General features: G+C 35.3%; 3 protein-coding genes across 8 annotated transcripts in view; 1 reads left to right on the top strand and 2 right to left on the bottom strand.

Moving 5' to 3' along the window:
• The window catches only part of LOC123317420 (chitinase-3-like protein 1), a 215,351-nt gene that overhangs the window by 5,908 nt on the left and 192,904 nt on the right, over positions 1 to 16,539 (bottom strand). The gene's annotated exons all lie outside the window — the stretch shown is intronic.
• LOC123317422 lies at positions 9,032 to 10,256 on the top strand. Its single transcript, XM_044903950.1, has 2 exons — positions 9,032 to 9,392; positions 9,491 to 10,256. The coding sequence occupies exons 1-2, from the start codon at positions 9,265 to 9,267 to the stop codon at positions 9,732 to 9,734; spliced, it is 372 nt and encodes a 123-aa protein (XP_044759885.1). The 5' UTR covers positions 9,032 to 9,264; the 3' UTR covers positions 9,735 to 10,256.
• LOC123317421 lies at positions 12,108 to 12,697 on the bottom strand. The gene is made up of 2 exons (XM_044903949.1): positions 12,453 to 12,697; positions 12,108 to 12,359 (listed from the first exon to the last, which is right to left on the bottom strand). Exons 1-2 carry the CDS (start codon positions 12,621 to 12,623, stop codon positions 12,129 to 12,131), a joined length of 402 nt encoding a protein of 133 aa, XP_044759884.1. The 5' UTR covers positions 12,624 to 12,697; the 3' UTR covers positions 12,108 to 12,128.

Raw genomic sequence — 16,539 nt, 5'->3', positions numbered from 1 at the left:
GGAATGTGCAGGGATGGAGAACAAAGGCTGACAAAGTCATACAGGAGTTCCAAAACTCAAGTATCGACATACTTGCCATGAGCGAAACAAAGAAGAAGGGAAATGGTTCTGAAATGATTGATGGGATCTTACATTGTTGAAGCGGCATCGAAAAGGAAAAAAGGGCTAAAGTAGGAGTCGGTATATTGGTCAAGAAGAAATGGATGCATTCTATTCGTGACTGGGAGCCTATTAATGAAAGAGTGTGTAGAATGAGACTGGATGTTTTTGGCAGACAAATCATGCTACTGGGAGTGTATGGACCAAACAAGGATAGCTCAAACAGTGAGAAACAGTACTTCTTTGAAACCCTTCAACAGGAGATTGAAAAGGTGAAAAACTGCCAGGAATTAATAATTGCCGGAGACTTCAACGGTAGAGTAGGTAGGAGAAATAATGATAGGACTGTCGGAGGTTTCGGAGAGACGACTGTTAACGACAACGGAGAGAGAATGATAGAGCTATGCGAGCTAAACGACCTTCGAATTACTGATGGATTCTTCAAACATAAGGAAATCCATATGTACACCTGCACACAACCAAAAAGAAAGCTGAGATTCGTCATCGATTATTTCGTGGTCAAACTTGATACAACCCTCAAAGTTCAAGACGTAAGAGTGAAACGAGGTATTGAATGCGGCAGCGACCATCACATACTTGTGGCAAATATAAACTTACCATGGAAAGGACAACTTACGAGAACAGATAACAACGATGAAAAACCAGAACGAACAATTGAACCGGGTTTCAGAGTACACCTTCTCCAAGACACAACAATCAAAGAATTATACCAAGAAAGTCTTGACAATAGATTGATCGAATTTAGGTACGACAATTTGGAGGACACGTACGCACACATCAAGTGTTGCATAAGGAAAGCAGCACTGGAAAATCTGGGCAGAAAAGAGGATGGAAGACGCGAGACGTGGAACGAGATGACCGAAGAAACGAGAAACTGTATAAAGCAAAAAAAAGGAGACTTATAAAAGATGGTTGAGCACGCATAGGTATTATGACATATAGGTCAGAAAACTGGCTGATGAACAAGAGAGAACAGGGAAAAATTCTAGTAACAGAAATGGAATTCTGGAGGAGGAGTGCAAAGAAGACCAGACTAGACCGAATACCGAACCAAGAGATCAGAAAAAGGATGTCAGTGGAGGACGACATCATTACCTTTATTGAGGAAAAACGGCTGGAATGGTATGGGCACGTGAGACGAGCTCCACCGGATAGATGGATATCCCGAATAACGGAATGGAGCCCTATTGGGAGACGAAGACGGGGAAGACCGCGAAGATCATTCAGGGATGAAGTGGATAGCGCAATGACGTGGAGACGTCTAGAGGATGGAGATTGGAATGATAGAGATGAGTGGAGAAACCGGTTGAGAGAGGGAAGACATCGTCAGCGGTAAACACCCTATATATATATATATATGTAAAATGGGAAACCACAATGGAATTCATGAACAGAAAAGCAGAGAAATTATTCGAAACAGCGAAAAACTATCCGAATCAAGAACTCAGGAGACTAGTGGAAGACAAAAGAAGAATGCGAGTGCACCGAAGGAGACCAAGAGATCAATTAAAAAGATATTAAAATAAGAAGAGAATCTTATTATTGAAAAATCTAATGAAGTGTTATCCAATAGAGGATAAACACATAAATCCCAGCACGATAATGTGCGAGACGAAAACCGACTGAGATATAAACGGTTTATAGACAAATGCCCGGAACCAATATTCAAGAAGCAGTTAAGGGTTTTTAGTGGGTCTCGATCTCAGGAGAGTGAGAATTCCCACACTTGTTCCCCCTCAGGAGAGGGTAGTTCGTCTGACTTTCAGATTTTCCCCCTGCTACACCAAAAAAAAAGTAAGTATGTTAGGTCGCAAGAGCTGCATCTCTTGTACATACTCTATTTATCATACTTATGCTGTAAATAGCCATGTTCAGCTTTTTTTTTTCATTTCTTCTAGGAGGATTTCCCATGTCAACTTGCTATCAACATGTACCTTAGAACATAGAATATCAGGAAGGAGCTTTTTCGAATAAATGTGACGGGAATTGTGCGACGGAAACGGCCATATTGGTCTTCCAAATTTTAATTTTAAAAGTGGCAGACTTGGAAGTCAAATGATTCTGTTATCTGTGGCCAAATGAACAAAGTGATGTTTTAACTTAATTTTGGTAATTTGGATTCTTGAAATTTACTGGAAATAAGGATTTTGGATATTGCAGCGTGAATAATTCATAGGTGGGTGATTTTTTTAAGCTGAATATCAGGTATTAATTATGAGTTTCTGAATTTCATGACATATAACAAGGTTATCTCATGACAATAACACTCCATGGGCGTAGGTGATTTTAAGTCATAGACCTTAATACCATTAAGTATCTAGCCAAGCAGTGTTAGGCGGGGTGAATTTCCGCTTTGATTATCAATTTGAACGAGCTTGAAAGAGCTTCTGACTTTACGTCAGTGCTTTCCTAATTTTTTTGATTAATCAGAATCAACTGACTATTGAAGTTAGTTTTTTGGAAACTTCATTGTCCTACGTCACTGTTGAAACGGAAATATATGTCGGCCATATTTCTCCTCCATTCCGGTCAAATTGAAATGAGCAATATGCTCCTTCCTGTTATTCTATATTCTAAGATATGTACTCCTAAAAACTTCAAACTGTTCATGTCATTCTTGCCAAACAATATTCTCTGGGTTTTCTCCGCATTTACATGGAGGTAATTATTATAGAACCACTCATCTGATTCTGCCATTACAGCTTTCTCCACAAACCCGAGTGTCTCCAAATCTAAAGCCTTCAAGAAAAAGGATGTATCGTCCGCGAAAGATTCCATGTGCATATATAGTCGGGTTAAAACGTCCTACGACGTTGTCCGATACCCATTTGCCAGTGCCTTCTATCGTTGCAGGCTTCATCATCCAGTCCCCTCTCACTCATTGATTTTCTTACCCCCTGAATCCATGTTTTCTTCGGTCTTCCTCTCTTTCTATGTTCCGGCGGAGATTCCATGTGCATATCATTCAAAAAAATTATGAAGAGTACAGGCCTTAATATAGAGCTCTGTGGTACACCCCATCGAATTATCTTCTTTTGTGACAGTAAACTGTTCCATTCTACCTGCTGATGTCTATTCTCAAGTTATGAACGCATGAGGTGTTAAGCGCAGACTTTTAAGTCATACCCCCGGTTTCATGAAGCTTGATCGGGGAAACAACACTTGATTGACGATTTTTTTTTTTTATTAATCTCAATAATTATTAACAATCAGAATAATATTCTATAAGTTAATGTGTTAACAATTAGTCAAGTGACTTGAATAGAGCGGGGAGATTATCTCCAGTGAGAGAATCTCATTATTCCATTAGATCAGCTGGCCAATGTCTCTTCAATCTTCTTGATAAGGTGTTTGCCAGTAAGGGTTGGAGTAAAATATTTGAGTGGTTTTCCATTCTTGCGTGGTGATGTTTGCTTCTATGCTTGATGACTTCTTCAACGTATGGTATATTTAGGTCTTCATGTAAAGTCTGGTTGGACACATACCATGGGGCGTTGGCCATCATGCGAAGTATTTTCGATTGCGTTCTTTGGATCAGAGCTATGCTGGATTTGCTTGCGCATCCCCAGATTTCTATCCCGTATGTCCATATTGGGGTGATGATAGTTTTATACAACAATATTTTGTTTGTTAGTGGTAACTTGGATTTTCTTCCGATGAGCCAATTAATTTCCCTGACTTTCAGATCAATTTGTTTTCTTTTTTTGTTAATATGTTCCCTCCAGGTTAGTCTAGTGTCTAGATGAAAGCCTAGGTATTTTACTGATGTAGCTTGTGGAATTATTATGTTGTTCAATTTGATTGGAGGACAATGTTGCTTTCTCAGTGTAAAGTCTACTTGTTGTGATTTGGTTTCATTTATTTTTATTTTCCACTTTTTCATCCAGATTTGTAATTTGTCTAGGTGTTCTTGTACTAGTTTAGACGCTGTTGCTGGGTCTTCATGTGCTGCCATTATTGTTGTGTCATCAGCAAATGTTCCTGTTGTAGTGTGAGCTGTTATTGGTAGATCCGAGGTATAAAGTAGGTAAAGGAACGGGCCCAGCACGCTTCCTTGTGGGACTCCAGCTTGAATGGGACAATAATCTGATACTTCATGCCCTACTCTAGTTCTAAACTGTCTGTTTGTAAGGTATGAATTCAGTATATTGAAGAATTTTAGAGGAAGAATATTTCTTATCTTGAATAGGAGTCCTGAATGCCATACTTTATCGAACGCTTGACTCACATCCAGAAAGACTGAAGTACAGTATAGCTTCTTTTCAAACGCTTGGTTTATGGTTTGCGTTATTCGATGCGTTTGTTGGACAGTTGAGTGACCTTGTCTGAATCCGAATTGATGTGAAGGAATCCAATGATCTATGGGAATTTCGGCGTTTATTCTCTGAAGTAATAATCTTTCCAATATTTTCGAGATTATTGGCAGAAGGCTTATGGGTCGATGTGATGTCACTTCGTGTGGATTCTTGCCCGGTTTCAGTATCATGAGTACTTCTGCTGTTTTCAGTGATCTGGGCCAGTGCCCGAGTCTCAATATAGCATTAAAGATGTAGGTTACCATGACAATCCCTTTTCTAGGCAGTTCTTTGATCATCTTTGCAGTTATTCCATCAATACCTGGTGCCTTTTTAAGGTTCAGATGAGTGATTTCTTTGTATACTTCTTTAGGTGTTAAGAACTTTATATTTTGAGTTTCTGTAGGGATGTTAGAAATATTTTCCTCAACAATTTCATCAATGACCTGGTCATTTGGTTTGAATACCTCTGTCAGGTAATGTGCAAACAATTTCGCCTTTTCTTTTTCGCTTCTAGCCCATCTATCATTGGTTTCAGTTGAGTTTTTCACTGGGGCATTTTGTTCTGTTGGCTTTACCTTGGATTTTATAGGTCTCCATATTGAGTTGTCGTATCGGTTCAATCCGGTGATATATATATTGAATGATTCTTCCTTCAATTCTCTTAGCCTATTTTTAAGTTTATTGCTTATATTATTGAATGCTGTTTTGTCTGCAGGAGCATGTGTGTTTTGCCATCTAGATCTTATTTTGCGTTTTTCAGCAATGAGCTTTTTAATTTCTAATGGTATTGGTTCTGGTTTGTTGTCATTGCAACTTCTTGGAGTACTTTGGATGGCTGCATCCTTAAGAATAGTTGTAAATGAATCAAGTGCTTCTTCGATTTCTTTTTTTTCCTTCAGTCTCAAGGAAAGAGAGACCCGCTCATGAATTAATTTGCGGTATTCAACCCAGTTGGTTTTTCGATTATGTAGTTTTGGTGGAGACTTTTTATTGATTATCAAGGTGCTCAGTGACGCTATTACTGGAGTATGATCTGATGATAGGTCATAGCTTGAACATACATCCATATATGATGAAGCTATTCCATTTGTTATAAAAAAATCTAGTAGATCAGGGGTTTTATTCGGATCACTGGGCCAGTATGTAGGACTTCCAGTAGACAAGAAGGAGTAGTTTTTTTCATGCAACAATTTGGCCAGCTCTCGTCCCTTGGTGGTGGTTAATCGTGAGCCCCAGAGAGTATTCTTACTGTTAAAATCTCCTCCGACAAAGAATTTTGTGCCTAATGTGGTAAAGAAATCTCTATAGTGGTTAATTTTCAGATTGTGTTTAGGGGGACAATAGACAGCTGATATTGTCAATTCATAGGAGAACATTCTTACTTTGACCGAAGTAGCTTGTAGGTGATCAACTTTGTATTCTGGCATTACATAGTGGCTTATTGTGTTTTTAATTAGAATTGCTGTTCCGCCGTGTGCTGTGTTGTCTGGGTGGTTGGTAGAGTAGGTGATGTAATTTGGTATGTTGAAGTATGACCTATCAGTGAAATGTGACAGACTTATGAGGAGGATGTCGATAAAGTTGTGTTGTAAAAAAGTTTCAACTTCATTCTTGTGTTGCAAGAGTCCGTTGGCATTCCATTGTTCTATTCTAATTAGTTTAATGAATTTTTTTGATCAGCGTTGAGAGCATGCTCAAGATCATGCTATTTTGTTGCATTAATTGCTGAAACATGCCTTTAAATTCTGTTAAAAAGGTACTTAGTATTGTTGAACTGTTTTCTTCATTTTGTGTTGTAGTTTTGTTATTTTTGCGTAGAGCTTCAGCGTAATTCATTTTCTGCGGCTGTTGAGTTGGTAATTGATTATCCATATGTTTGTTGTTGAATGATGTTTTTTGTATGTTCAACCTATTATTATCGTTGTCAGGTTTCTTGACTAGGTCATGATAAAATTGACACCCTCTATAGTTCGCTGGATGCGGACCATTACATAATACACATTTTGCTGGGGTATTGTTGCTTTTTTTGCAATGTGCCGTATTGTGCTCCCCACCACACTTCACACATGCATATGGCCTATTGCAATAGGTTTTAGTATGTCCATATTGTTGACATCTCATGCACTGAATTAGTCCTTTCACTTTTTTTGGTGGTTCGATTGTCACTAACCTGTTCTGTATGCCATGTATCTTGTAAATTTCTTTGTTGTTCAGGGCTGGTTCAAGATCAACGAAAAATAAATTCAGAGGTTCTTTTGTTATCCTACTTTTTCCATTGTGAATATTTCTTACTGTGTGTCCTTCTTTGGAGAGTTCCAGCTTGATATCCTCTACATTTGTTGTGTGATGGACATTTTTTATAACAACTCTGAATGCTCTTTCCTGCTTTGGTTGATACGTGTGGTGTATTATATTATTATTCCTCATGTGGTGAATAAGTTTTCTATAACCTTCAACAGTTAGACAATTCACTTTCACAGTATTGTCAGCTAGGGTTTTTGTGGTGAATTGATCCATTTGAAGGATTTCACTCATGATGGAGATCATCTCATTGTAATTATTAACTCCGTAAACAAAAATGGGCGGAGGGCGAGGAACCTTGGTGATTGGTTTATCTGCTTTATTACTCTCTTCTTTATCTTCATTCAGACTGCTGAATCTATTATGTGTTGGGATTTCATAATTTTTTGAATTATTAATTTTCCTTTTCTTCGTTGTACGTCCTATACTTTGCCAACTTTGTTGATTTTTGTTTGTTTGATTTATTTCACTAGCGCTGAATCCAACGAATTCTTCCTCACTTGTTGAGGACATTCTGTAGTAACTAGATGAATGTGTACCTTCCTGTATATCCATATTTATTTCAGTTGACGGGGTATTTACGGCATCTGGTGTCAAATTCATATTTTTATTTTATCTCGCGCTATCTGTGGTTATCAGATCCATCCACCATCTGGACTGATAAGGAATCACTTTATTTCTCGATTTCAATTGAATTCTGGTCAATAAATTAGCGGAAATATTTAAATTGTCGATATTATATTTCCTTTTCTGGAGCGATTTTCGAATTTTACTTAGTAATAGCTCGATCAATCCGGGTTTTTATGCCCGGAGTCGGTGGCTGATTACTAATAACACTTTTTTTGCGTAGGTATAGGATTTTATCAGCGGCTGATGTTTACGCGACGGCTGCCTGATGTGAACTGATTGACGATTTGACGTCAATTTGTTTTCATTCGATAATTCAATTGTGATCATTCAGAATATCATTCTCGCATCAAATCATGATGTTTATATGTCCATTCAATTATTCTCAATTGCTACTTCCTCAATATATACAAAAATGAAAAGGTTTCAGTGTTTTTGTTTCAGAAATCGAGTGACTGTCAAATCGTTGATCGGACAATCGAAGTTTTATGGAACCCGCTGTTAATGTTCTAGTTTCTTCAACAATGTTCCATGGTGAACACTATCAAAAGCCTTGGAGAGATCCCTTGATACTATTTCGGCCACCTTACCCTCATCTTTCGTCCTTAACACTTGGCTGACAATTTCTAACAGGAGTGTTGTGGTAGATTTGTTCCGTCTGTGACCGTGCTGGTGATTACCCGTTAAGGTATTTTCCTCGAAATAGTCAATCAGTCTAGATTTCATTACCTCTTAAAAAATCTTTGACAACGATGGCAGTGTTGAAATTGGCCAGTAGTTTTGAGAGTCTTTAGTATCACCCTTTCTTAAAAACTGATATGACCCTGGCTGTTATCATCTGTTCTGGAAACACTCCCTCTTTCAACATTTATTAATGATGATAGTTAGTGGTTCTATCAGAACTTAACTCACTTTTTCAACAAAAGTTGTTGAAATGCCATAAATAATTTGTGTGTGTTTGCTCTTTCGGTTTGAAATTATGTTTGCTATCTCGAATTCTGTGGTTGGATTGAATTTTAATACTGCTTGCGAATGTGGTATATGACCTTCCAACAGCTTCATGGCACTATTTTGGCGTGATGAGCAGGCTGCTGTGTTCTCATTCATGACTTGTACAATCGAAGAAAAATAATTGTTGAAAGTATGAGTATCAGCACTTATATCTACTCTATTCATTTGTGTTGTGTTTCTTGTTTCATTCTTGATTATGGACCACACTTGTTTGGTTTTGTCATTCGACTGCATGATTTTTTTCTCGTTTCTCTTTTCTGTATCAAATGCCTTTCCCAATTTCTCTCTTAATTCTTTATAGAGAGAAAATTCTTCCATGCTATGAGTGACTTTGAAGTTTATATCCAGAATCTCCAGCTCATTTTTGAGGTCTTTTATGATTTGGCTATTTGACACACCCGAACTTTTATTGGTCGATAATATTGTCCTCTCTCTTTGAACAAATCGAGAAACAATTTAAAGAACAGTGTAAAAGATTCGGCGGTAGGTTATTGTCAGCAGATCTCCCCAGTTTATGGAATTAAGTTACGTTTTCATCTGTTGTATAGTTGCATCGGTGAATGGGGTATTTTCCTAAAACTCAAAAAAAGAATTGAAAACTATTTTTGGAAACCATTTTCCATTAGTTAGTCACCACATAAAAGGTTCAACTCAAAATTCAGTAGGGAAAAAAATACAGCCTTTGAAAAAAAATATGTAAGAGCTTGTGACGTAGAATGCCTTTACTAGAGTCTAGTAATTTTTGTGAATTCGACAACATCGGAACTGATCAAGAGGATATAGAACTTGAAACATAAATGCATTTATGTATTTATGTTCCAAGATACAGAATTATATCTTCCTGAAACCGATGACAGTTTCTGACATTGTTTTAAACGTTCTTGTCAGATCGTTATAACTTGTGGAAATGGAGTCGAATTTTTCAAAAGCAAGTAGTGAAAATTTACCACCGGTAAACTATGTAATGATTCACGAATTTTTTTCTCGTAATACTAATTATTTGAGTGTTGAGATGAAAGGAATGAAAAATATGAAGTAAGTTAATGTCACCACTGATAATTCTCATTCAGCTCGGTTCACGAATCTTTTGGTAGTGGCATTCATATTCCTTCACTTATAAGTTTCATTTATAGAGCCGCTAGATCAGGCTATGGTGATGATGCTGTGGGTTATGTGCAGTTGAAGAGGGAGAACTCTATTTGTTTAATTAAGGGCCGTATAGTTCCCGAGCACAAAGTACGGAGCAAACCATATTTTGTTGAAGCTACTATCGACGAAAGTACTGATGAAATAAAAAATTGTGTCTGTGAAAGTTGTGTAGCCTCTCAAGGTATGTTTCAGCACCTAAAGTATCATTTTGGAGCAAAGGTCAACTGATTTTCAAATTTTTAGGTGGATGCAAGCATGCTATTGCATTTTTATATTGGTTGCTTCGTCGAACTGACGAAAAGAGTCCCACATCTGTGGAGTGTTATTGGAAAAAGCCAAAACTTGCAAATGTTGGCACGAGTTTGAAACACATCAAAGCATCTGATTTGAAACCAATTTATGAAACACAACAGCATAATCCGCCAACAAACTTTTTAGAGAAAATTGTTGACAAATGTCGCGACGAAAAAAAATCTTGTCAATTAATGAACTATTTTGAGATTCCCTATATTAAGAAATTGACTATGCATCACTTGGCGATATCATTCAAGAATAAAACCCAAAATGTAGAGACATTTTTAGAGCATTGTCAAGGATTTTTAACTACAGAAGTGTGTCAAAAAATATCCTTTTTAACTAGAGATCAGTCAAATAATCCGATGTGGTATGAAATGAAATATGGGAGGATTACCGCATCGAAAATTTATGAGGCATCAGTTTGCAACACCCCACTAGGAGTTCTGACCGAAAATGTTATGGGTGCTTTCAGTGCTCCAACAACTGCAGCAATGGAAGATGCAGTAATAAAAATAGTTTGTAAAATGAAAAATTTAGCTAGTATCACCAAAGTTGGGCTCATTTTGAATAGATACTATCCTGCATTAGGAGCAACTCCAGATGGTGTCACAGAAGAATATGTGTTGGAGGTCAAGTGCCCCTCTAAAGGTACTACGATAAAAAATTATATAGATGAAAATGGAAAATTGACGAAGAAATGCTATGCGCAAATTAATTTGCAGATGCTATTCTGTGAAAAAAATAAAGGACTTTTTTGCGTAGCAAGTCCTGATTTTGAAAAGAACCAAAAAGTGGATGTTTATGAAATCGATTTAGACCTTGAGTTTCTTAATGAAGTGATAAGAAAATCCATGATTTTCTAGAGTGAAAATATTTTCCCTATCTTAATTGGACATTGATTTCTAAATCATACTTATATTAATTATTATGAACCTAGTTACGAATAAACATTGTCATTCCTTTTCATTTATTACTGGGAGAAGTATATTAATTTTTCATATGAATGAATTATACCCACGGAGTCATAATCAGAACACCTGTTTACAGAATGTGAATAAGAACTCAATATTAAATAAAACAATAAAAATACAATTCTTTATTACTAGGTATTGAATGAACATTAAAAAATACAAGCAAAATTTATCTGGACCAAAGAGGAGTTTCACAGACTCATATTATCTTATCGATAATTTCTAGGTATAAGGCTATATTTGATTCGGGCGATACATCATTTTATCATTGGACCTTGCAAATTCACAATACCACAAGCTATTGTTATTATATGATCAGTTTTGGACACCATCTTGTTATCAATGCACGAATGTGCCTTAAGCATGTCAAACTCGCGTAACCTTCGAATTACCCTTTCAATATGAATACGTAATCCGGCGATACGTTTGCTTTCTTTTACTTCATTTTTTGTGCTCTGTCTACCTTTTTCGACACTTGGAGGCCTGACCAAACTACAATTCTTCGATTGTAATAGGCTTGCAATATTTTTGAAACCTCTGTCTGCCATAACTTCACAATCCGTCGGTAAAACATCCAAAAAGCCACTTACTTCTACAATCTCTTGGTCTGAAATTCTACCCCCATAACCTTCTGATATGAAATTCACGAAACCATCAGGTGTTGAAGATATAAGATATTTTAAAGTGTTCGCTTTTTTGTAGTCTGACCATGTGAGTGCTTGATGAAGAGCTTTACTTGGTTGTTGGATTTCAATTTCCAAACAATCGATTATTGTTTGAACTTTTCTGTAGCGATACCTAAACGGTATATATAAATTCATCTCAATCTTTTCCTTTTCGGACCAAAATATTAAGGTTTTGAAATAACTCGCCAATTTGGTTAAACTTCTGTTGAAAATTTTGCATACATAACTAGTAGAATATCCAAAATCTAATCCAAGACGGACATATGAGTCATTTAAACGTATTTTTTTCAGAATGATGAATAAATGTATGTGATTAATTTCAGATTCAGTCTCTAACAAATTGATCAGAAAATACACATCTGATGGCAAACCCAAATATAATCTTGAATTTGCTTGGATGTTGATTAATAATCTATTCAATCCCAAATTTTTGATTTCTTCATTTTCCACAGGACAATCTGAAATGGATGTTGAGCTTCCAGATAACTCGAAATCTGCATCATGATATGTCACCTCTGAGGAGGAAGATGACATAATTCGTGTTTCCAAGAGAAAGATATCTTTGTTGTTCACTGGAGAAGTAGAGACAGATTTTGTTTCTGTTCTTGTTCCAAGTTTCTCAGATATCATACAAACTTGTATTCCAATTTCTCTTTTCGGCAATTCTCCTACTGCGTATGAAACAGGACTATTAAGAAATTTCTATTTCTGCATAACCTGTCCTCATAAGATAGATTCATTTTATCTGTTTTTCGTTTCTTGGAAGCAGGAGATAGCTGAGACACATTATGAGCATTTTCGAGTACGATCGAGTTGAGATGCGGCATACAATTTTTTTTCATGCGTAGTTTCACATTCATCATGCGGTATTCCATCCAATTTTCAAAATCCTCATTCATCTGAAAAATTATATAGGTAACTTAGTTCTCTGCTAATGAGCATCAAACAAAATTATCTCAGCTATAAATGATATGGAAGAAGTAAGAACTCACTTTGAAGTGATCTTCACAGCAGTATATGGTGGATCTTGATGAAGGGATATTCACACGGTTTACTGCTGCGCACCAACTCTTTCTCACACTCTCTGATTTTGGTACACTGATGAATATTTTGTTAGAATTCAAGCACGTGTTGGCGCAAGAAGGAACAAAGCACTTTTTCATATTGATGACTTTAGGAACCTATAAAATATATCAGCAATGCCTTCTTTCATCAACAATAACAGCCCAAGGAAGATCGAATATTAACTGACAATAAACAACCATAGACTCAATAATATATTATCAAGTCTATGGAGATCAGAAAACATTGATGAGAGTCATTGATGGCAATACACAACCATAGACGCAATAATATATGGAGATCAGAAACTTTGATGAGAAACATTGATAAGTGTTCCAACGATGCCGGATTGTAAAAGTGACGTAGAATGTTTTTGGAGAATGCCTCCGCGATGTGAATTTCCGTAATTAAAAACAGGCAAAATACAACTGTTAAAAAAAAAAAAATACTTTTCCATATATTTGGAATATGAGGATTTCGTTGATATATATTTTGAAATTTAGGAAAATACCCCATTATCTGAATGTTCTCTTCTTTTTTGTGTTGACATTACGCTCCTTTTCAGGTGGAAACTCTATAATTTGTCCAGAGTGATCTCCCAAATGAAGGTTTTTCGACATTTTATTGGTGATTTCAAATTACAAAAGAAATTATCAATACATGTTGAGCTGGTAGGTATTACTTCAGAAGGTTGAGACGTTCTTTATTCCTAATTATCACGTTCACGTTGAAATCGCCAATTTTGTAATGATTTTGTCTAGCATTACCTCAGTTTTTTGTGAGAAAGATGACCTATAGACACTCACAACTAAGAGTTTCTCTTCTGGTATATCTATACCTGAAAACTCTTTTACAATGTCCTCTCTACCATCTTCGAGTAAATCTAGTTTGTTTGATTTTAAGAGGGGATTGATTCTTGTTTGATCCGACGTGCTGTTGTATGGACCTACAAAAGTTGTCAGCTATGTCATACCCTCTTAATGCTAATATCGAGAGAATTTCTGTTTCATCTCTTGTAATCCAATGTTCGGTTATATACAATATCAGGCTTCGCGTTTTCTTATTTCTAGAGGTCTGGACGTGATTTTGGTTAGTAATTTTTCTCTCTAAATTTAATATTGTTTTTTCAATAAAATTTTTTGGGTATTGATTATCCCTAAGAAAATGTTTAATGAAGTCAATTTCATAATTTCGAATTTCGGGTGTAGATGAAATTAAATTAGCTCAATCATAAAATGTTTTAAAATGTTGTTTTTAAATGTTTTTTAAGTGTCATTTGACACTTACTTGGTGATTGGAATAAAAATTACTATTGATATTTGAATTTTTATTCCAATCACCAAGTAAGTGTCAAATGACACTTAAAAAACATTTAAAAACAACATTTTAAAACATTTTATGATTGAGCTAATTTAATTTGGAATAAAAATTACTATTGATATTTGAATTTTTATTCCAATCACCAAGTAAGTGTCCAAAGAGGTATCATTAAAAAATTTTATGATAAAGCTAATTTAATTTCATTTACACCCGAAATTAGAAATAATGAAATTGACTTCATTAAACATTTTCTTAGGGATAATCAATACCCAAAAAATTTTATTGAAAAAACAATATTGAATTTAGAGAAAAAAATGACCAAAATCATAATAATGATCAGGAACAACCATTATAGATTTAAGATCTATATTATCAAAAACTCAACCTTTGAATGAAAAACAAAAATCAAAAAATTATATTTACAACATACCCCATACGTCTAGACCTCTCGAAATAAGACAACGCGAACATAAAAATAATATTAAAAATAGAGAAATTAATCGATCACACATCGCAGATAATATTTGTTCTAATACGGGAGACCACATGATGGATTGGAATAACACTAAAATTTTGATGACGGAGCCAGACCATTATAAACGAAAGATTAAAGAGTCTACTGGATCAAGATAATAATTTGGAAAATTGTTCGGTAGGAATTGGATCAAGATAATAATTTGGCAAATTGTTCGGTAGGAATAGATCATATTTGGATCAATTTACTGAAGAAGGAACTGTCATCCGGTAATTTCAAAATTAAATGAATCAACGTTTCTATGCAGTCTCTGTTTCGATGTATTGACAATTAATGTCAAACAAAAAATACAATTAAGAAGATTTTCGAAAATTGATTTTCGTCTGATGAAGGAGTCTGATGAAGGAGTCTGATATAGACTCCGAAACGTTACAACATAAAATTATTCTATTGGGCCTCCTTTCTATATCGACTACATATATCTTTTTCTAGCTTTCCTAGCTAAGCTATAACAGTTGATAAATTGGTTATTTTTATTATTCTGGTGCATTATTCGAAAGAATGATGTGCAGTGAAAATAAGAAGTTAGCGATGCTTTCAACAACAAGAAAACAGAAAAAAATTGTTGATTGGCTAAGAAGAGCAAAAGAACGAAACCGAACGAAGAAGAAGCATGAAAAATAAACTCAATTGTCCCGAAATACTTGTGAATACCTGAATTGACCGAATTATTCAAAGGACTTTGTTTTCCATATGTTATATACAGAGTGTTTTCAAAGGTGTGGTTTTTTTGCAGAAGGTAGAAGTTATCAAAGTAAGTCATTACACTAAAAATTTTCTATGTAAAAGATTGAAGATATCTGAGCTACAACCTCTAGAAGTTCGACAAAATTTCATTTGAATTCAAGTCCGGGATTGTGGAAGGTAGCTCCAGCATGAACAAAATTAAAACATTTGGCTGGACAATGAGTGAATCAGTACTTGCGAGTACATCTGATTAGTTGCATCATGTTACTTGAAGAAATTGTTGAATCGTGATTGCTGGTGAAGAAAGTGTAGAAATTTGAGACGGTTCATTGAAAGTGTTTTACTGACAAAGTGCTATTTTTGTTACCCTATTTCATCCAATTTCTACGACGATTGTTGGAAGGTTCGACCAAGAAGAAAATTGTGATCACCATTGTTAAAAAATTTGATATAGTTCAAGTTTGTGTGTTATCTGGTTTATTGAAACGAATTTTTTTTTTGAGTTATGTGAATTTTGCAATCGAATTATCGTTGTTGCCAATTCTAAAGCCCGATAAATTTGAATTGAAGAATTGAAACACGTAGTGGATTCACATACGTTTTTCCGAAACTCTAAAACAGCATTTCCTTTTTCATTATTCCAACCACTATTGTTCAGGTTCTACTGAATTTCCTATCTGTGTACTAGATTTACCTTTACCTCAAGATGAAAATCATAACTAATGATCAGCAAGATGAATAATTGATTAAATATTTTTAATTCATTTCTAAGACGAAAATATGAAATGAATAATATAATTCACTTTATGTAAAAAAAAACCTCAGACCTGGTTGCTCAGTTCAGGATCAAGCCGAGATGATCCTAGATTAATCTGACAGAATTGAACAGAAATATCAAAATTGATCTAGGATAAATTTTAATCCCGAACTGAGCAACCGGGTCTGAGATGCTGTACAAATTTTAGAGTAAGATGCTCATAAAAATTGTATAATTTATATCGTATAACATTGAAAATATTATTAGTTATGATGCTTCATATAAGTATTTTTCACGCATATTGGTTTTTCATTTATCCTCTACAGCACTTTTTTTGTGGGGAAGTCATTTCAGACATTAGGTTCCTTAAAGGAGGTTGTGCTAACCTAATATTTTCATTTGCCAAAATCAAATCAATCGTTTTTGGGATGATTGAACAAAAACTGGATAATTTGTGTATTAACTAAAATTTTTGAGAGGGAACTTCTAACGTTTAGTAGTCTCATGGAAAATTCAGCAATGTTCGATCAGATATTGGGCAAAAATAATTTATAATTTCCGACCAACACCATACATTGGCCTTAATTTTTTTTGAGTGAAATTGTTTCGTATATTCAATATTGTATGCGAACTATTTTAGACAACACCAAGAGCACTGCATATAAGTAGCACAAAACGACTTCACATATACCTCAACAAAAACAGTTCATGTGAATTT

The sequence above is a fragment of the Coccinella septempunctata genome, chromosome 7 (genome assembly GCF_907165205.1).
Source record: "Coccinella septempunctata chromosome 7, icCocSept1.1, whole genome shotgun sequence".
Lineage (NCBI taxonomy): Eukaryota > Metazoa > Arthropoda > Insecta > Coleoptera > Coccinellidae > Coccinella > Coccinella septempunctata.
The sequence above is the reverse complement of the archived record's forward strand: the minus strand, read 5'-3'. Positions and strand labels throughout refer to the sequence as shown.

What these genes read in the sequence shown, in the direction of transcription:
- LOC123317422 (XM_044903950.1), top strand. Translation starts at nt 9,265, where the DNA reads ATGGAGTCGAATTTTTCAAAAGCAAGTAGTGAAAATTTACCACCGGTA. An exon ending in AAAGGAATGAAAAATATGAA is followed by an intron (nt 9,393 to 9,490) that starts GTAAGTTAATGT and finishes TTTCATTTATAG; the next exon opens with AGCCGCTAGATCAGGCTATG.
- LOC123317421 (XM_044903949.1), bottom strand. Translation starts at nt 12,623, where the DNA reads ATGAAAAAGTGCTTTGTTCCTTCTTGCGCCAACACGTGCTTGAATTCT. An exon ending in GCTGTGAAGATCACTTCAAA is followed by an intron (nt 12,360 to 12,452) that starts GTGAGTTCTTAC and finishes ATAATTTTTCAG; the next exon opens with ATGAATGAGGATTTTGAAAA.